Genomic DNA, 22823 nt, shown 5'->3' with positions numbered 1-22823 from the left:
TTTCCGTCTATCTACCTGTCTATCTATCTATTATTGTCTCTACCTATATTTATCTATCTATCTACCTATATCTATTATCTACCTACCTGTCTATCTCTCCATTAATCTATCTTAATATGGATATCGACCTACTGATGTTGCCAGGTACAGAGATAACTAGCTATACATTCATACTTTTAATCATCATTCATCTGTGTGTGTGTGTGTGTGTGTGTGTGTGTGTGTGTGTGTGTGTGTGTGTGTGTGTGTGTGTGTGTGTGTGTGTGTGAGCGCTTGATGAAACACACACACACACACACACACGCACACACCAGATCCTCTTAAACGGCAGAAGTATACATGTATATATTCATGCACACATTTATATATACCGTATGTACGTATGTATGTGTGCATGTACGTACGTATGTATGTACCGTATGTATGTAAGTAAAGGCACAAAAACAGAAAAAAAACTGCCCTCTTTAAAAGGTACTCAAAATATTTATTCTCCAATCAGCTCTCCCCAAAAATGGCAAATGGAGCGCAAAATCTCTCAAAGGCTATTTTTTTTCTTTTTAATCCGGTACACATCAATGGGGGTGGAAATAAAAAAAAAAAAAAGGAGGGGATGATAAAAGAGTGAGTTGATTAGAGGGAGGTGAGTCTGCTTTGCTACACGAGAGAGAGAGAGAGAGAGAGAGAGAGAGAGAGAGAGAGAGAGAGAGAGAGAGAGAGAGAGAGAGAGAGAGAGAGAGAGCACATCAAGTTGCGTCAGCCCTAACTCAACTTTCTATGCACCGTAAAAGGACAAACTTCAACAAACCCGACCAGGACGACGAACCGCGAATACTAAAAACTCGTGAAGGCTTTGGGAAACGTGGCAAGCATAGTCTGGAATAAATCAGCCACTACAGTATACGTTTTAGCCTTTTCAGTCGGTGGTGTGTGTGTGTGTGTGTGTGTGTGTGTGTGTGTGTGTGTGTGTGTGTGTGTGTGTGTGTGTGTGTGTGTGTGTGTGTGTGTTATTTTGTTCATGCTGTCTCCAATTTTATTCTGGTTGAGAGAGACAATGATTCTCTTCAAAGTGGAATGTAATTGTTGAGAGAGAGAGAGAGAGAGAGAGAGAGAGAGAGAGAGAGAGAGAGAGAGAGAGAGAGAGAGAGAGAGAGAGAGAGAGAGAGAGAGACGTGCTGAAGTATAATATGGGCTCTATCTAACTCCACCAGTTCTTGAAGTCTCTCCCAAGTTAACAAAACCACTTGGATTAAGTAACAGTAAAAAAATGCTTCACAGGACTAGGGACTTTTAGCATGAAATCGCCTACTTCAACTTAATCTTGTTACATTCACACGATTGTATTAACATTAGGATTGGCCTGTCGAAGAGGAATTTATAGCGTTCATTAATTCCAGTGCTACATACTCTCTCCTGAGTTACACAGTGACCTGGGGATGGCAAGAATTAATACGAAAATAAGGTAAAAAGAATGGAAAACTTCTATCCTTGGTTAGATGATGCAGTGATGAAACCCTAACACTAAAAATACACACACTGTAACTAGGAATACATTATACGTTGGTTGGGTGGGGAAATGGTGACATCAAGAATCTAAGAATACACACACACACACACACACACACACACACACACACACACACACACACACACACACACAGTCCACACTCCTTTCCGGCGATAGGGAGGGGACTTAGGGACGCTTTCAAACTGAGCAGCTCCATCGTCCGGTCATATCGGTGCCACCACTTGAAGGCGTCCCTCTCCAGAACCCGTCTAGTTGCAGCAAGAATAGAGTGAAACAAACATCATCGAAGTAAAGAGTTAATTTAGCCTGTTTCTAGCCACACCACCTCCAGGAAAACTCTCCTAAGTTGAATATAATCGTCTGTTTAACACCAAGGTAGACTCCTGCAGTGGTAAACCCATTCATTCCACTTATTATTCATTCATTCCACTGAATTTTTTCATATTATTCATCCAAATATCTAACATTTATTCAGCTTAAGGAAGACGAAATGGGAAGGCAGAAAAAAAAAGCCTCCACTAACCACTACACTATCCTCTGAGCTTAATATAATCGTCCTATAGTAATAATACACTGAAACAAGCATCAACGTACTGCAAGGGTTAAGGACATTTGCACCTAGCTCATAAATGCCGTGAGGTCACATATCCTTCTTGAGAGAGGATGAGTGGACAGGACCACTGGGAAGGGAAGGGAAGGGATGGGACGGGATGGGAAAGGGAGGTGAGAGGATGAGAGGGAAGAGAAGAAAAGAAGAGAAAAGAGATGAGAAGAGAGAGAGAGAGAGAGAGAGAGAGAGAGAGAGAGAGAGAGAGAGAGAGAGAGAGAGAGAGAGAGAGAGAGAGAGAGAGAGAGAGAGAGATAACAGTTCATGAATTTTCCATTTCAAAATAAATCATCTCAACAACCAAGCACTCTTTCTTTCCTACTTTCTCCCTCTCTCCCCCGTCCCCCTCCCTCTCTCCTACGCCACTTCCCTCCTCTCCCCTGCTCTCTCTTACTCTCGCCTCCTCTCTCCCACTTCTCTTTGTTTCTCCCATTTGCCACAATCACCACCAAACACGCTAAGGCAAATTATCATCATTAGGCACATAATAGCTCACTCCGTAATTACTCAATGGGGCCACTAAGAGAGTCCTGGCCAACAGAAACATTTACACTGTCCCTATTAATTTTTATTACTGGTATTATTACTTCTACAACAAATACTATTACCACTGCTACTACTACTACTACAAATACTACTACTACTACTATACTTATAATCTCGTGTATTCATAATTTCTGTCATAGTCTGAAGCATATTATTATACCAAGACCACTAGCAACACATAAGAAGCTGCAACATCACTTGAATTATTACTTGTCCCTGGATCTCTCTTTCTCTGTCTGTCTGTCTGTCTGTCTGTCTGTCTCTGTCTCTGTCTCTCTCTCTCTCGAGGGACTTTAGTTCCCACGGAGGTCAGACAGAACAGCTCAAAGATCACGTCAAGTCTGAGTAACAGTACACTCACGCACACGATGACATGACCAGCACAGCCACCCACCCACACACACACACACATTCACACATTCCATTGCGCCTCAGCCAATACTACTATTACTACCACTACTACTGCTACTAGAACTACTACTACTACTACTGATAATAATAATAATAATAATAATAATAATAATAATGAGAAACTATTTCGGATCTCATTTAATTCACCGAGAAGTGTACACACGCAAAGGAATGATTAAACAGTCCTGTACATTTAACTCACGCACTCACGCACGCAAAAACAGCACGAACGCTTCACCTCACGCACTCACGCAACTCTGTGTGCACGCAAAATTAACTATCGCAACCACAGCACTCACGAGTCACCCACCTTTACGACTAAAGCTCTACACCACTCTAAAAAATCGAAAGCTGTAATTTGATATTCATGTATGATTTAGTTTTAATTTCAGATAATAAAACTAAAAATAACATAGATGCGAAAACCACAGCCAGGGGAGCGTATTCACGACCAATAATCCATTTGCACATCAATATTTGAGGTTCCAAACTACTGAAGCGAGATTCCTATCCACAGTTTCATCTCCTGTCTCTCTACGGACTTGTCTGACTACCTGCTTGTCTATCTCTCTACCTACCATTCTATTTATTTATCTGTCTACCTACTTACCGTACGGTCTTTCCAACGTCTCTCTCTCTCTCTCTCTCTCTCTCTCTCACCCTGGGATGGGCAGGGGAGGCGTGGGAAAGGTGGCACTGCCGTCCACCTTCTCTGTGCATTTTTTGCGTAAGCGTACGTGCGTGTTGGTGTGTGTTTTTTTATATGTATGTATGTATGTATGTGTATAACTGTATATGTTTCCCAGTATGTATTAGGTACTGTAAGTGTGCATTATTATCTGTGTTTTCAAGTGATTGTCTCTGCAGGCATTTGACGATGGATATGTGTGACTGTGTGTACTTTTGTATGAATTAGTGCATCCCCCTGTGTGTGTGTGTGTGTGTGTGTGTGTGTGTGTGTGTGTGTGTGTGTGTGTGTGTGTGTGTGTGTGTGTGTGTGTGTGTGTGTGTGTGTGTGTGTTCAGTAAGTGTGTAGGCGAACGTGTGCGCATTCTAGTTACTTCCGGCATTCCTGGCAGTGCTGACAGTGATCTACATCCAGCTATTTTTATTTTCATCAGCAATTTTCCGATCACGAGTAGATATATCTCACGTAAACGGACCTCCTCCTTCCTTCCATCCTGAAGTTATATTCCCGTGGACTTTGGAGTTTCCCTCATTACACACATTAAAAAAAAAAAAAAAAAAGTGCAAGCGGGGTCCTATGATATCCTAAATTATTACTATGCAAGGTTGTTAATAAGTTTTCTGGATGCGAATATGTGTTTCTCAGATACAGGGTTAATACATTCTCACAATATCAGAAATTCCTTTTATTTTATTATTATTATTTTTTTGTTGGACCCTGCTGTTGTTTTTCGCGGCTGACCACCACCATCAGGACGCGAGAAGTGCTGAGTAAGCGGGGCGGGGTGGGTGTACGCCTGACTTTGGGGCTGGTAGAGAGAAAAAAAGAAGGAAAAAAAAAAAACTGCGTAGGAATTCACCTGCTTGCTCTCTTTTGTGGCTCAGCTGTTTGTCTGTCTGTCTGTTTGTTTATTTGTGTGCACCGCTGAAGGTAAGGGTGGGGGAGATGGAAAGGAAAAGATAAGCAGAAGGATTAGATTAGTGTTCATCATTTAAGAGATCACTACGACGGACATTCAATCTTTCCCCAGAAAATGACTTCACAAATCAGAACTTACATCCAGTTCTCCACTTATACATATCAGTGATGGGGGACAAGAAGGAAACAAACGTTGGCTAACAGTCTGACAGGCCCGAAAATCGGATTCACTTTTTTCAGCTAGCAAACTGAATGTGCTAACCAACGAACGACTATCGACTATCATTATCTTCTATTTCACTGTCTGAACTTCGATTCCTCCTTACACTCCCCGTAAATACTTCATGACTTAACTGACCCTATGCCACCGTCTACTACCAGTCTTCTGCATCACTGTATGTGCTTTGTATCTGCTCTGTACTCCTAACAGTTGTCTACCCAAGATATAGTACCTCATGTCTATTATTTTTCGTTTTACCGTCTGCTCCTTGTATCCGTACAACACTCTACCTAACCCCATTCATGCACAATCAGCCCCTTTCAGGCACGACCCCCTCCCCCCTTCCTTCTTTCCTTCCTTTGCACACCTGCCGCGATTTCAATGAGCCTCACATACAGTACTATTTCATCGTCCATTCCCCCTAAGATTTCACCCTTCATGCACCGTCAGGCCTCCCTTCAGGCACACCGTCCTTCCCCTCTCTTTCCTTCCGTCCTTCCTTCCTTCCTTTGCACACCTGCCGCGATTTCAATGAGCCTCAGATACGGAGCGGAGAGAGAGACTGAACACCTTCCGGGATCATTGTGGTGTTCACGGGCCCACGAACACGTGCACCTGCGGTTTTCATGCATTGTCCCACACCCTCCATGCTTCACTCACTGACCAACACATAAACAGTCTCTCTCTCTCTCTCTCTTCTTCGCTACTGTTCACTCTTTTTCTCTCTCTGGCCACAAGCATCCGTGACAAACACTCACACAGACCCACAAACAACCCCCAAGCCACCTCACACACAACTAATTCCCCCCCCCCTCTCTCTCTCACTGACACCCACAAATTCTAGCCGGTACTGAAGTGGCAGCTACACAGGGCGGGCCTACACACACTGCTCCATTTGTTTCATTAGCTAGACACAATAGTAGGGCGCTCAGGACGGCGACTGTGTGTTCCACCTTCATTTTGTCTTCCTGGAATGCCTTTGGTGAGCCGTGGGAGAGAGGGATGGGAAGGGATGGAGGAAGAGAAGGAAGCGAAAGAAAAGGAACGTTAGGAAAGGGAGGTGGGAGGGAGGAAGGAAAAGGAGAGGGGAAGATCTGAAACGAAATGATATGGGAAGGGAAAGTGGGAGGGAGGAATGGGGAAAGGAAGGAGAGGGAAGGAAACAGGAGGCGAATGGGAGCCGTGACGAATACTGAACCGAGCTTGTGAAAAATAGACAGCGGAGAATTATCGTAGTAGCCAATGAGTAAGTATACCCTTTCATTTGATCTTCCCGGAACGATTCTGCTCAGCTGTGGGAAGGGGGTACAGGCAGGGCAGGGGATTGAGAAGGCAAGGCAAAGGAAAGGAAGGGGGTAGGTGTGTGACGGATGCTGAACCAAGTTAGGGAAAAATGAAGGGAACAATTGTCGTCATCGTTTTTCGTCGACTATGTATTTCTTCTTCATTTTCTCTTTCCTCCTGTGGAAAGCTGCAGAAACAGGAAACTGAAGGGAAGGGAAGGGAAGGGATGGGAAAGGGTGGTGGGTGGGTGGGTGAGGGGAGGGGCATGACGGATGTTGAGCAAAGTTAGGGAGATATCAAGGGAGCAATTATCGTCATTGTTTGCCGCCGGCAGCACGCTAGAATCTCGTGAGGGTCAGAACCAGGGGCACAGCGCAACATCAACTATCCGAGCAAGATTTCTACACTATTCCTAGAAGCTTTAGTTTTTATTTTGTGTCCAGCTGTATGAAAAGATAGTGCACTATATACCGTCCCCCCCACCTCCCCAATCTGAGGTAAATCGCTAACCCTTTCACCTCAGTTGATGGACTAGCAACCTAGGAGACTCATTTCAACCTCACAGAAAAGAAAAAAAAAACTCACAGAATTTCATGCAAACACGACTTTATTTAAGCTGTAGGAGTGGTTCATTTGTCTGGTGAAGGCAAACCCACTGCAATCACCATCTACAGTGGATGATATCAATGGGAAAGAAAGCACTAACGTATCCACTTCATAGTATAAATCTCATCCTTAAAAAGAAAAAAAAAAAAAGAAAAAGAAAAAAAAAAAACTAGAAATAGAAGAGCAGGAAAAACACTGAACAAAATACACACGATGCTGGTAGGAAGAATCAGAGGGAAACTGAGTTTACATGAAAAATAATGTCAACAATAATTTCATAAATGCTTAGTGCCTATCACAAAGTCAGTGTGTGTGCAATGTAAGTATACCATAATTCAAATTTCACAATAACAGGCACAGAAATTTTCGAATCGTTTTCTTATATTATTTAGGTGATCCCTAGAACCTCTACTTAATCAGCTTATTTCAATACCTGACACGCTAATGTTCCCCTGCATTTTATTTAAGGGTCTTAGTTTGAGATTCGAAAAGATACTAATTACACAGATGAGGTGCAATATGGAAAATATAATCGGTAAAGGTGAAGTATCAAGGAAATACCATGCCCAAGAAAATTCAATCTCCGACACAAAGTAACCACAATAAATGCATATACAAATTAGTCAATATGGCCACCAGAGACAAAAAAATAATATACGTAGCTAAATAAATACGATAAATAAATAACTAAAGTAAATATATGCGATAAACTAAGAGGTAAATTGGTACATATGTGAATAGAGGAATAAATATATCAATAAAAATAATATATACCGATTAATACAGAAAACTGAGCAACGCCAATTTACACCAATCATTCGCGCCAGCTGCCCTTATCGCCAGACGCGGAAAACTTTTATGGCGAACACGGCCAGAGCAGCAGCCGGCCAGAGATAAGCCAGCCCCTCACTCCCTTCCAACTGAATTCAGCGTAAAATCATGTATGGAGGGTTGGTATCCTTGGTATCTATCGCCAATTTAATTAATCTCACGGACAATAAAATGCCCTCTTATTTTGGAGACCAAGGGAGGAAGATTTGTTTTTTCTAGGCTTTCTATCGTCAGGTCATTTGCTTGATCACTTTGCTAGTATGACGACTTAATAATATTGCTATCTTCATACGACTTCATTCAGGTCTGGAGATATTTTCTGAATAGGAGGGGTTAAATAAAGCCTCCATAGTACTGGTTTATCTCATGGGCAAGATAAACATCCTCACATAGTTGTTTTCTGAGGAGTACTACACCACTTAAAAAAAAAGTCTTCCGTTCTGATGCTTTCAAACGTAAGGCAATTTTTATTTAGCTTAGAAGCGACTGTTATAACTTGAGTAGTTATATTCAGATATCATTTTGTGTGTGTGTGTGTGTGTGTGTGTGTGTGTGTGTGTGTGTGTGTGTGTGTGTGTGTGTGTGTGTGTGTGTGTGTGCGCGCCTCTCCCTCCCTCCCTCCCTCCCTCTCTCTCTCTCTCTCTCTCTCTCTCTCTCTCAAGGATGTGTGCTTTGACGTCTGTCTTAATAACTGGACTCACTTTTATCCATCAGTATTCATATATTCCATGTCCTTGAGACCAGGCTAAAGGCGACAGGTAAGTTACTAGGATGATGACGATGATGATGATGATGATGATGGAAAGAGGAGGAGGAGGAGGAAGAGAAGGAAGGGAACAGAACGACGACGACTCACTCTCTCTCTCTCTCTCTCTCTCTTTGGTCACGAGATTATACAGGTCACATTTGTTGTCGTAGCATCCGTTCTCTCGTGATTTCTCGTATCCTCTCGCTCGCTTCCTGTGGCTGCCCAGTACTGTGACGCTACCCCGCTGCTACTGTGTTACTCTGACGCCACTACTATCACTATCACCACAACCATCATCATCATTGTCGTGATCATCGTCGTCATCCTATGCTACCCCATTACTGTTACGCTACTATCCATTGTTACATCATCATCATCATCATCATCATCATCCTTTTCCTGCTTTGATCTCTGGTGGACTTCAATTAAGCATTTTGTCCTTGCTAATACCATAAGACTTCACTCAGCTAAAGAAAACCACTGCCTTCTCTATGTCTGTCTGTCTACCTGCCTATATACTGTACCTACCTAATGCCTTAAGGAGAGTTATTCTGAGTAGGAGTAGGAACCAAAAGAAAAAGAAGGGAATGAAAGAAGGTCAATGGATGAGAATGGGATACCAAAGACGACAGTGGAAAAAAAAAAAAAAAAATCTTTGCCTTGAGATAGTTCCTAGCACCTTTTTCTCAGCTATTAATTTTGCATATTACATATTACTATCATATAGCACATAACTGCGGTAAAATGTGTCGATTACAAAAAATAAAAATACCATACAATATATAGGTGTAAAATCCCAAATATATCACAATGGAATGGATGATACTATACCACTTCAAATACGATTCTAAAATATTAAAAAAAAAAAAAAAAAAAAAAAAAAAAAGGAGGGGAGTTTGACGGCAGCAAGAACAAGAAAAAAAAAAGTGGAAAAAGGAAAGGGAGACGAAAGCGACGGGAAGAAGGGAATGAATGGAGGGAGAGAATGAGTGATAAGAGGAAAGGGAGATAAGAACTAAGTGGAATGGTAGACAAGAGTGACGAAATTTTGAGCACAAATTCCACAATTTAAGATAAGTACTGTATGTAGCAATGGATGTGACTGGAAAGAAAAGAGAAATATGGAGGAGGAGAAGATGAGATTAAAGGAAAAGGAAATGAGAAGTACAGAAAGAGAATGACAACAGACAAGGAGAGCTAACATATTTCGAACTCAACGCCTGAAGCCGGCAACAATAATCTAAACTATGATAGATGAGAAAGCGAGAAAGGTGTGTGTGTGTGAGTGAGTGGGGGAGCGGAGGTGAGTGGAAGGAGGTGATGAGATAAGGGCGGTCTCAAAATAAACACACACACACTCACCCACCTGTACATTCAAGGCTAAGAAAACTTTAGACCCCATTTAAAACAGTGTGTAAAACTGTGGAAAAGTGCCTAATTTTAGGCGATAATTTATTACGTGTGTGATGACAGAAAAATATAGCTGACGTTTCTTCATTACTGCTGATTGCCCTTTATAGACTGCAGGCTGATGACACTTAGCAATAACTGGTATAAGTCATAGTGAAAAATGAAGGGCCTGCTTACTGAACACCATCGTACTCACAGTTTAAATAATACTGCCCGAAATAACTACTTGACTGACTTACATTAAAGAAACATGGAAGAGATAAAACATGAAAAACTGCATCAAAGGAATGGCACATTACATTACCTTGGGTCCTGCGCTGCGTACTGAATCTTGGTATGGTAGGCAGGCAGATAGACTGACATATATACTGTAGATAGGACGATATATAAATAGACAGAAACAGATAAAGCTGGGCAGATATTCAGACAGATAAGTAGATACAGACAGACAGATACAGATTAGATAGATACAGATGCATTTACCAGGTAGACTGAGAGAGAGAGAGAGAGAGAGAGAGAGAGAGAGAGAGAGAGAGACCAATAAGCACATTACCTTTTTTCTTGCGCAGCTTGCTGTTGGATCTTGGTATGGTGCACCTCAGGCTCAGGCTCCACCTCGCTTCCCCTCTTGCCGAAGTGCAACCCCTGCTTCATCTTCCGTATCATCCCCTGCCCGCTGAACCTCATCCCGACTCGCAGGTGGTGGTTCCTGCTCCTCTTGAACCTCCTGCCTAGTGTTCCGCCCTTTTCCTCTTCGTCGTGACCCCCTTCACTAACACAATCAGTAGTATCTTTCCCGTGGGCGATATGACCCTCATTTTCATGATCCCTGTGTTCTTTTTCTACAGTTTCCCCCTTACCAGACATTTTCCGACCCTTTTCATGCTCCATCTCGCTATCTGTACCTTTGACTTTATGTTCCTTATGTTCCTCACCCTGGTTTTCAACGCGTTCGCTCTGTTCGTCTTTGTGTTCCCGATTTTCACTCTCAGATGCCACTGAGTGTTGTTCCTGGTGGAGGTCCGATTGGTGGCACTCTGGCTTTTGTTGACACTCTGACTGGCACTCACATACAGGTTGCCAGTTCACTGTTTTGCCGTAGTCTCCAACGATGGAACTCAGCTCCACCCCGCTGTCTTCCCTTCTATGTGTCTTGTAAAAGCTCTCGCCGCTGCTCCTGCTGCTACCACTGCCCCCGTCCCCGTCGCTGCTTCGCCCTACAAGCGTGTCGTCGTCGCTGTCGTCTTCCTCCTCCTCGTCCTCCTCGCCCTCACTCAAGTAGCTGGTCCCTGAGTCTCGGTTGTTGCCGTAGGGGATGTCGCTCCGGGAAAGTTTGATGAAGCCTTCGCCTTCAATGTCTCCGTCAACGTTGACTCGCTTTCTGGAGTCACTCATGTCTTCCCCTTCCTCGCCTCCTCCCAGGCCACCTTCAGGACTCTCACTACCTGCAGCCTCAGAACTCGAAGCCTCAAAACTCGTAACTTCAAGATCTTCCAGTTCCGGTTCCTCTGCTTCGAACACCTGATTCTCATCTACGCTAAACGACACTCTTTTGGGGGTTTTTACACCATCCTTCTCAAGGCCTTTGTCTGGAGGATAGGAGCCTACGCTGGACTGTTTTTCACTTAGTTCTTCAGCTCTTTCAGGATGTTCGGTTATTTGTTCAGGAAGATCGCAGTCTTGTCCTGCTGTTAAGTTCGATACTTCCTCACTAAAGTCAGAGCTTTGTCCAGTATTTACAATCACAGTTTCCTCATCACTCACTTCTCTCATGCACTTCTCACTCACTTCATCAACACTTTCCTCCGTGATGTCATTTGTTTCAGGTACATCAGTCCTTTCATCCGTCACATCACAGATCCCTCCTCCAGGGATGTCATCAACCTCATCAACAGTTGTTTCTTCTTCAGCCACTTCCTTGACGTCAATTACCGGCTCCCAAGTGATGTCATCAATTTGGTCAATGATGTCACTTGTGCTTTCTCCAGCAATCTGCTCTTCTATAGCACTACTCTCTTCGCCGATTTGTTCCTCAGTTTCTTCTGTCTGTTCAATTAAGCCGATTCCTTCCTTAATTTTTTCTGCATCGATGGCTTCTACGGCAATTTCTTCCTTGTCGCTAATTTGTTCTTCCCCAGCTTGTGTTTCTTCTAATATTTCTGCATCCCGAATCTGCTCCTCCAGATTAGTTTCTTCACTTTGTTCGTGCTCCTGGATGTCCTCTTCTACAATGTCTTTCAAGTCACTTCCTTTGTCAATTTCTTTTTCAGCCTGTCCTTCTGCCTGAGTAATTTCTTCCTCGGTTTTCTCTTCGGTTTCAGGTTCTCTTTCCTCCTGGCTACGTTCCTCCTCAGCTTGTTCTACTTCCTCGGTTTGTTCGTCCGTCACATCTTCCTCTACGATCTGTTCTTCCACCACAGCAAGTTCTTCTTCAGTCTGTTCTTTAGTCAGGCTCTTCTCTTCGATCTGTCCCCCACTCTGACTATCTTCCTCTCCAGTTTGTTCTACTTCCTCGGTTTGTTCTTCCGTCACATCTTCCTCTACGATCTGTTCTTCCACCAGAGCAAGTTCTTCTTCAGTCTGTTCTTTAGTCAGGCTCTTCTCTTCGATCTGTCCCTCACGCTGACTATCTTCCTCTCCAGTTTGTTCTACTTCCTCGGTTTGTTCTTCCGTCACATCCTCCTCTACGATCTGTTCCTCCACCAGAGGAATTTCTTTTTCAGTTTGTTCTTCAGGCAGGCTCTTCTCTTCGATATGTCCCTCACTCTGACTATCTTCCTCTCCAGTTTGTTCTACTTCCTCGGTTTGTTCTTCCGTCACATCTTCCTCTACGATCTGTTCTTCCACCAGAGGAATTTCTTCTTCAGTCAGGCTCTTCTCTTCGATATGTCCCTCACCTTGACTATCTTCCTCACCAGTTTCTTCTTCCAAAGTTCTCTCCTCTTCAATCTGTTCGTCTACCAGGGCTCTTCCCTCAACTGGTTCTTCACTTTCTTCAGCACTTTTTTCTTCAGTGTGCTCAGCCAGATCACAGTCCTCTTCAACCTGTTCTTCCACTAAGTTCTTTTCTTCCTCAAACTGTTCTAAAATGCAAACTTCCTTCTCAGTAACTTCACCAATATCTTCCCCATTAACTTCCTCAGTCTTTCCTTCGATCTTATCTTGTTCTGTCGCTTCTTCGTCACTATCCTTATCAGTACCAGAATCGTCACGTTGTTCAAGTACTTCACACTCTAAATCTGCCCTGTCTGTAATCTGTTCTTCATTCACGCTACAGTCGAGATCTTGAACTTTTTCCTTCTCCGCTTCAGTTTCGTCAGTTACATTATCCTGTTCCTCTTCGCTGGTGTTAATGTTCTCGAGCACTTCAGCTGTTTCGGTTTCCTTCTCAGTTCTTGTGCCCTGTTCTTCCTCTTCCCCTTCCTTGTCCTCTTCACTCGTGTTATTCCCTTTCACTCGTTGTTCATTCTCCACGCCTTTGTCAGTGATTTCAGTCTCTTCTGTTCCCTCACCTGTTTCTTCATCAATCAGTTCTTCGGATGCGCTGTCAGTCTCTCTCCCATCAGCGCCCAAACTCAAATTCACATGCCCATCAGTGTCACCCTCACTTTCACCTTCGATCTGTTTCCCCGTCACACTGTGCCTTTGTTCCCCACTCTCGTCACTTGCGTCTTCCTCAATAATGCTGACACTTTCCACTACGCATCCATCAACGCTCCATTCCTCTGCGATTTCGATTTGCACCACGCTTGCAACACCATAGGCTTCCGCAATTTCCTCTCCGCCAAGCTCTTCGTCAGCTTTTACACCCTTCTGCAAGTCTTGATCATTATCGGTGGCTTTATCTCCCGTATCCAAGTTGTCTTCACCTTCAACAACGTCACTCGCTATCTCATCTACCCTTTCATCTTTCTCAGACTCGCTTCCTTCTTCGTGACTCTCCACTTCCCCATTCAAATATTCATCCTCATTCCTCTTTGCCTCTACTTCGTCATCGTACACTAGGCTCGGTTCCTCTAAATCGCTTTCATATCTAACCAAAGAGTTTTCCTTTTCCTGGGGTGATTCGCTTATTTCACCCTCGATCTCAGTTTCCACGGAGCCTACTTCCCTTTGCTCTTCCTCATTATCAGTCTCTTCTTCCTCCCTTATTTCCAAGCTGAGGAACTCTCTCTTTCTCTGGTGATCAAGGTCTCTAAGTGTATCCTCCACCAAACCATCTAAGTATGAAGCATATGCAGTTCGATCTAATACCTCGCAACACTCCTCATCCCTCTCTATAGCCAAGGAAGGAGTTAGGTCAGTCTCACTCTCATCACAATTTGCAAAGGAGACATTTTCACCAACATAAGGAACTTCAACACTAATTTCCGCCGCTCCTGTCTCTGTGCAAGGTTCAGATTCTTCAAGACTAGGTTTCTCGGTATTGTCTACGTCAGTCACTGTTAGAATATCCGCTATCGAGGGGTCACCTCCAGGAGACACATTCAGCTCCTCTTCCCCCTCTTCACCACACGAATCAGAATCCAAAGTTGTCGAGTCGGTTGCTGTAATTGAAACCTGGTCCTCCTCTTCTTCCTTACTACTAATTTCCGTATCTAAATCAAATTCAGACTTTTCCCCACACTTTAGATCAGCTGTTTCTTCCTCTACTTTATCCTTATCAGTTATAATCTCTGTTTCTTGGTCACTGATAAGCTCACTCTCCTCACACAGTTCTACACTATCACTACTGTCTGAAGCTTCCGCGGCACTCTCGTCTCCCTCGTGACACTGTCGGGAAGAGCCAGTGTCGGGACTCCCCTCCACTTGGCACTCCGGCACAGGACTAAACCCTAGCCCGCAACCACTGGCCTCCCTCACAAATGCGTCATAACTCGAATCATCCTCGGTTATTAAGTCATTCAGGGCTCTTGTGGCGATCCTCTCCTTTCCTTCCTCTGAGGAGGTCCCGAGATCACCCTGTCCTCGGTCCTCCTCCCCCGAACTTTCAGCCTTCTCCCCCTTAATTTCACACGCAGCGTCACACTCGATCACTGGTGTGGATGCTCTGCTGGGGCTCGCACCACCACCAAGGCTGATGTTAGCACCGGATGTGGGTCCTGATATGTCGTCGGTATCATCCAACAGGGACACTGCCAGCTTGCTCTCCCCTATCCCCATATCAAGAACGGTTGGGGTGGCATCAGGAACCCAATCCAATTTTATTTCAGTACTTTTGAAGAAGTCCACATCAAGCGACGTTTGCTCATTTGAATAAGATAACTCATTCTCATTGATATGACAGTCCGTATCTTCACGTCCATATCCGCCAATAAAGACTGCGGGATCTACACATACATTTTCAATCTCACCAGTTTCTCTCAGGATTTCAGGATCGCCTTCCTCTGTCATGGCGTCTTCCTTTACCTCATCTATGATCTCTATATTCACGGAAGTCCCTGGAGAAAGGTCTGTCAAGGCAGCCTCATATATTTTCTCCTCAGTGTCACTCAATTTCTGTTCATCCTCGTCATGTTTAACTAAATATTCATCAAAATTTTCTATCTGCTCATCCTCAGAATATCCTTCAGTTTCATCCTCCAGGTTTTCTTCTGTTTCATTCTCTGTGCTTTTTTTCATGTCCTCCTCTAAATCTTGGCCGTATTCACAGCCCTCCACTTCATCTTCCTCCACCTCATAACTTTCTCCGGGTCTTTCTTCATCAACCTTCCCCTCCTCTTTACAACTCGCCTCCTCTTCTTCCTCCTGCCCCTCGTTCCTCTGCTCATCTACTTCTTCCTCTTCATTAACTAGAGCGGCCGCATCCTCTTCTCTCGCACCATTAACTTCTCCTCTCACCTCCCATTTTTCCTCCCCAGCCTCATTCCTTATACTGTCAGCTTCTCGGTCCTCCTTGTCCTCATTTTCACCATCATTTATCTCACTTTCAAAGGCAGGTTCATGGTCAGGCTCTGTTATGATCACCTTAGGAACTGATATTGTTTCAATCTTTAGGTCCCCATCCACTTCGTCCTCACTTCTGTTCTCACTTTCAGGCTCACTTTCTTCACTTTCAGCCTCATTTTCGTCACTTCCACCCTCCTGCTTCTCACTTTCATTCTCACTTCCCCTACTTTCATGTTCAGGTTCAGGCTCTGTTGGGGTCACTTTAGGGTCTGATGTCATTTCCGTCTCGTCGCCGGTCGTGACATCACCGCCAAAGTGATCCTCTCCATCCCGTGGGAGTGTTTTGATGCCAGCCTCTTCCAGTAAACCAAGGGAGTCTCCATGAAGGAACTCCTCGGCACAGACTTCTTCCACTGTTCTGCACTTGCTGACATGATCCCTGTTTGCCACGTCATTATCATTTACATCTAAGTCAAAGTGGAGGTCAGGCGGCCCTCTCTCGGGGATTCCCAGATCAGACTTCCGCTGGGTTAAGATGGAATCATAACCCTCCTCCCTCACATCAGCCTCCTCGCGAAGAGTATCTCCGTTAGCGCTTTTCACTGGAGAAAAAGCCTTCGAGATAGGATGTGTAACTTCGCTTGTGCCGGGGGCCACGACGTAATGCACTAGGCTTGTTTCATGACCCACAATGTCGCTCTGATAACTTATTTCATCTCCACCAGCAGCGCCTTCGGTAGCTAGGACCTCAGCCCTTAGATGCGGAGTCTCATAAGCTTCAGAGATTGATAATGCTCTTAGATATTTCCCTTGCTCTGCACTGTCATAATCATCATCACACTGCTGCACCTCATCTTTGTTTTCAATCTCGATGTCTCTCACGTAAGGCCACTCACCAATCACTTCACCACAATAGAATCGGGTCACCACTTCGCTAAAGTCATCCTCGTTCATCAAATCCGTCTCACTATCCGCGCACGTACGGTCAAAGAGGCCATGAGTGGGGCGACGAAGGGATACGATGGTCTGCCCTTCAAATGAATCCTCACACCCGTTTTCTTTGAGGAGGAGAGTGGGACATTTCTGGAGAGTCTGAAGTTCCTCTCCCCCGTCCCTCTCCTCCTCTTCTTCTTCTTCTTCTTCCTCTTCTTCGTCCTCCTCGTCCACACTAATTACCTTAGCCAGGTATGCGCGACACCTGCCTTGATCACCATCCGTGGGGCACCACCTGGGAAGCTCATCAGTGTCAAAGTCTGTCTCCATGTCTTCTCACTGAACACATAGTAACAATGCCACAGATTACATTGTTCCTGTTAACCTTACCACAGTTATTTGAGTCTATTATTATTAGTTTCCGTTAGCTTCTACCCACTACACACACATTAGCTGTACAGTTTTACTCTCCTCACAGTTACCGCTCTTTATAATTTGCTTTTAGCCTACTTTCTGTTCACTACAATACTAATACATTATATATTATGCAAGCTGTCGGTCTCGTATAATTTTTGCTGATTTTTACTCTAAATACTCTGTGCACAAGATAATTATGATTTATTTATTTATTTATTTTTTCTTACTCAAGCACTCATTTTCATTCTCCTGCGTGTTTCAGTTTATCTTTTATTTTTTCTTTTGTTTTTAATCACAACAAACATATTTTACATTTGTTTTTCAGTCTATTTTTTATGGTCTTTTATGTACTGAAAGCACAATATCACCTGAGTCTTTTATTTTCTATTTTAATATTCACAACATATACATAAGCCAGTGAATATAGTGCTGCGTATTTTTTTTTTTTTTTACTATATACACACTGTACATATGGTGCTGCGTGCGTCTCACAAATGTCTGTTTTTTATTTTATTTTTTGTTTCTACTCACTACAAACACGCTCCTTTGTATATAGAGTCCTTATTCACAGATTCTGTAAGGGAATATATATATACATAATGATAATGACCACAAGACATAATAATTCTGGACGTGATTTTTGAATAAGTTGCGAGAGAGAAGGTGCTATGCTGTTACCATGAGGAACACGATGATGTGGTCTATTTCATCTCATATACAAACTTATAACGCATTCTCTTCAGTAACTACAATTTCCTTTTGTAGGAGGGACAAGGAAGAGAAAAATACAATATCTTCATATATCGCTTGCCTTTCCTGCAAAATGAATAAAAGTTACGGAGAGACGTGATTGTAAGTTTTTGGTGAATCTAAACGAAGGTCATTTACTAGACTGGCTCCATCATCCTGCATTCTTCGCTTCTACATGGATCTCTGTCACCAAAAAAACGAGTCACCTTCAGCTCATACCACATTCTTCTCTATATATAATGAATCAGTCAACACAGTCACCTTCACTTCAGAACGAATCACTATCACTACAAAAAGCATCACTTTCAGATCACTTAGTATTATCCCGTACAACACGAATTATTCCCTCTACCACAAAATTAACTCTCCCCTACAAAGCAATCCCTTCCTAATACAAAACAGGCCTTCCACGCAACAAAATTATTAATCCCAATGTATAATAAACTCTCCTTATAATAAAATAAATCTCCCCACTTCAAAAAAATCACACAACTTCGCATTAATAATCTGTACACATTTTACGTGGGTCAGGTGGTGGTCTTAAGTGCTAGTGACCTTTTATTAAAAGCCACGGTGAAAGGTGAGTCAGAACAAACCACACGCTACCACAGCTATATCGCCGCAGCTATAATGCTCACAGCTATACCACAGCACCTATACCAGTTACTATACCACAACCACTTCATTTACCACCACAGCCAAACCAATCACCACCACAGCTAAATTACGCACTATCAGAAGCATATCACTACAGCAACACCACACACCACCGCATTTATATCACTCATCACGACAACCACACCATTCACCACCACAGCGACACCACTTGCCACCACAGCCACACCACTCACTCCACAGCTTTTCCACCACTGTACCAAGGAATTCACAGCTGCTCCTCTCCACCACACTTCCAAAAGAATCGTACCACATCCACAGCACCACCCTCTTAACAACAAAACAAAAACTAGCAGTGCCGCACGGATTCAACCTTCAACCCTTGAGTGATACTGGTTACTCCCAAACTGAAGAAAATCATATGCAGACAGAACGAAATATCTTAGAGGTCAGTGATAAAAGGCGAATCTTCTGACCACGATTGATCCGTTGTATTTGGCTGCCATTAGACGAATTTATTCAGTTTAGAAATGGCCTCTCATCGTAAAGGATAAAATTAATCTGCATTACTCTTCACTCTTCAAACAAGGAGAGGCTTTCTAAAGTAAAATCGTCTGGCGTCAGCTGGAGAAAAACCGTCTGACGTTACAGTAAATCAGATACGTCATCCCATGAACATTAACAGTAGGGCTAAATCGAAATAGTTATTAAAAAGTTCTAATTCAATATCTACGCCCAAAAACACAACGCACACCATCACTCCGCACTACAAACACCATCACTTTCAACAGCACCGTACTCGTATGAAGGCCCGACTACAGTGAGATATGAGGAAGAAGGCGTTGCTCGTGGGGGCACTTATCAATCTTATCACATCTTAGGACGGATAAGTGAGCACACGTGAGCAGGTCCATGTTCCTTATCACACGACGTGCCTTGATCGTCAAATACCTTTACTTAGCCGCTTACAGCTGTATTATCAAGCAGTAATTTTAAAACCGAGTGAGTCAAGGTGAAGGACAACCCCTAGTTATGGAACACCTTTATGAAATGTGACCAGCCTGCTTCCCACATGATACACGAAACACATCATGGTCATCAACGATACGGAAAGGTCAGACATGTTCTATCGCCATCACATATTTTTGAAATTATGGCCAAAAAACTAGGGTCCACATCTCCTTGTTCTCAGTTTAATCTATTAAGTCCATCAACATGTTCCGTATTTTGTTCTTGCTATCTTCAAATGATTCTATTAAGCTCGGAGAACACCCTAGTACTGAAGGCGCTACTGAAGGCTATATACAATCCCTCAAGCTAGAAAGGTCTCTCCTAAGCTTCATACCGTCATGAGATATGTCACTGACCAAGCCCTTACACCATGATGACGCTACTCTTGCTATCCTTGGACGATTTCATTAAACCAGTTACGCTACAATGACGCCTTATGTAGTCTTTCTTCCTTCATCCAGACGGTTTCATTCAGCCTGCAGAGGACCCTTTATAGCAATTTTAACTCCCATAGCTTGAAAAATCTCTCCTAATCTCAATAGTCGTTTGGAGATAAGATAACAAAAACACGTCCTTGTGTTGAAGTTAAGTCTTGAAAGAGATAAGACGGCGAGTAAATTGTGACGTACCGAATCCGTTAAGTACTTATGGTCTCTCTCTCTCTCTCTCTCTCTCTAAGATTAAAATGCTCTTAATGTGAAATGAGGATGAAATACCTATTGTTTCAAGGAATTTAGTGCACTCTAAGCTTCAAGTATTACGAAAAATGGGTGAAGAAAAACAAAATGTCTGGTTTCAGGGTACTTAGTGCACTCTACGCTTGAAAGATTGTGAAACGAGGGTGAAGATGAGCGACATACCTATTGTAACGTATATATCTAAATGTATAGCTAGTTGTATAATGATGTATATGACTTGACGTATAGCTGCTTTACGATGCACTCTCAGCGTGACGTATTGTGAAACGGGGGTGAGGCAAAGCTACATACCTAATCTCAAAGCATGCATACCAAGCTGCATGACAGAGTAGCAATGGACTGTACAGGTTTGCTTAATCTGTACTACACTCCTTGCCCGAATCAATAACTCACAATAATTTTCCTTTCGTAACTATGATTATTGTAAGAAAGACAATGGGCTTGGAGGGGAATTTATACTGTTTATACTTCCTGTAAAAATTAAACTTAGATACAGCAAGGAAATTGGTTGTAAGCTCAGTTTGTATATCTCGACTCCTTATCTTAAAGTCTGCGATAAAGGCCCAGCAAGTGACACACACACACACACACACACACACACACACACACACACACACACACACACACACACACACACACACACACACACACACACACACACAAACTAAAACACCCAGGAAGTCCCCGAACCAGAACAAAACTAAAATAAACAGCAAAATAAAGCATGAAATAAAGAGCAAATCAACCACTTTATTGACTGCATTTTAATTCTTTCTAATTCCAGAGGCCTGTTATTTATTTATTTATTTATTTATTTATCTAATAACAGCTTGGGAGACATTTCGAGCTTGAGGGATATAGTCTTAACAGAATTCCCTTAAATAAGATCTAATTTAGTGGTGAAAAATACGTTATCGGACTGAAGGGGACAAGAAAGAGTCATGAGAAAAGAGAAGGAATTAAAGCAAGACTTACACCTTTACTTCGATCCCGTATTTCACAGTCTCTTACTATTACTACTAACTGATTTGTAATAATCTGCTGAGAGCGTTTTCAGAGTGAACGTTTTAGATACAGCCTTCAGTGACCCGCTTACAATTGGAGGTGTGTCATAAGCTGAATAAAAACATCTAATTGGGTCAAGAGGAAAAATAATACGTTCCCAGACTAAAAGGTTAAATGAGAAATAAACCATGATATAAAGCAGCAAAGAAAAAAAAAATAAAGCTTGAAATAAAATGGACTCGACTATAAATGGTTGGAAATGGGCCGGACTCACGACTCCCCCCCTTCCCCCCGGCTACTTCCACTTCCTGAAGCCAGAGGGGGCTGGGGTTTTTCTTCCTTGATTGCATAATGGAGAGGTGGACGAAGAGGAGGGAGAGTGAAGAAGAGGAGGGAGAGTGAAAAAGAGTGTGGCGAGACAGAGAGTGAAGGTGGGAAGAGAATGTATGAGAAGAGGAAGAAGGGACAGAAGTACGAAGGGATGAAGCGAGGGGAAGGAAGTACAGAATCAGGTGGGTGAGAGGAAAAGGTAGACAGAGACCCATGTGGAGAAGATGGACAGAAAGAGGACGATAAAGGAAGGGAACAGTGGGTGTGTTTTCACCTGACAGAATTGGGCCACTCCCTTCACTAGAATACAAGGTCGCGGTTGCATGGGGTGGGAATGAGTCTCTTTACTTAGCATTCAGATCTACCGGCCAGTCTGATTACACTTCGTTGATCAACAGAGCAGTAAGTAGTTAGGGATCTTCATCAGGTTAAACACGCTATAGGTAGAAGGGAGGGAGTGAAAGAAAGAGGTAGGGTAGGGAGATAGGTGAAGGGATGAGGTCAGTAATTATCCAGAGCTAACAACAGGCTAACAACCAGCAGATAAGGGTGGAGAAAGTTGAGGGAGGCCATTAACTTGAACATGGGTGGTGGGGAAAGAGAATGATAAGGATCATGCTACTGATAAAGACGACGACGACGATAATGATGATTATATAAATTACAATGATCAAATTTATGATTACTAACATCGATTAACGCAACTTTACATAATATTTCACAGGTTTTCTGGTATTACCCTTTTTTCACTTTATGCCCAGCTTTCCTTTATTTCCGTAAACCACTGACTGTAAGTAGTTTTAGCATACTCTCCTTGCTACAATGTGTTGTTCATTCTCGTACATCACTGTTCACTGCACTCGCAACTATACATTCTCGTAACTGTTGTTCATTCTTTTACATCACTGATTACTACACTTACAATCTACACTCATGCGTCAGTGTTCATTTGCCCTCACTGCTGTTCATTCTTGTTCACAACTGTTCGCTTGACTTCAGGATACATTCACTGTTTCACCATCGCACTGTTCATCATTCTCCTTCATAAATGTTCACAACACTTACTGCAATACAATCTCGCGCATCACTGTTCGCTTGCACTCATTGTTGTTCACTCCATTACGGGCCCCCTATCGAGAGTCGCCCACCCCGACCCTTCAGCCACTCGTCCACCCACTCCACCTTATAAACAAACAGGATCCCGTAATTGCTCTTCGCTAATATAGGCACCCACTCTACATGCCATCACGCCAAGGTATTTAATGCAACAGATTCATATTCAATCCAGGAATTTCTGTCAATACTATGATCACTAGTACACAAATCAAATTTCACTGATCATAAGGGAGACACGGCCACATGACATGCTGTCAGATTCACA

At 43.1% G+C, this 22823-nt stretch overlaps 1 protein-coding gene across 1 annotated transcript in view; it reads right to left on the bottom strand.

Moving 5' to 3' along the window:
* Positions 1 to 17184, bottom strand: part of PDZ-GEF (PDZ domain-containing guanine nucleotide exchange factor) — a 413241-nt gene extending 396057 nt beyond the window's left edge. Inside the window, exon 1 of the mRNA XM_080276690.1 lies at positions 10348 to 17184. Coding sequence (XP_080132816.1) covers positions 10348 to 16946 — 6599 coding nt within the window. The 5' untranslated portion in view covers positions 16947 to 17184. The remainder of the gene's footprint in view (positions 1 to 10347) is intronic.
* Positions 17185 to 22823: the final 5639 nt, after the last annotated feature.

The sequence above is a fragment of the Coenobita brevimanus genome, chromosome 66, assembly GCF_032717465.1.
Source record: "Coenobita brevimanus isolate Jiangsu-jjx chromosome 66, ASM3271746v2, whole genome shotgun sequence".
NCBI classification, from domain to species: Eukaryota; Metazoa; Arthropoda; class Malacostraca; order Decapoda; family Coenobitidae; genus Coenobita; species Coenobita brevimanus.
The sequence above is the reverse complement of the archived record's forward strand: the minus strand, read 5'-3'. Positions and strand labels throughout refer to the sequence as shown.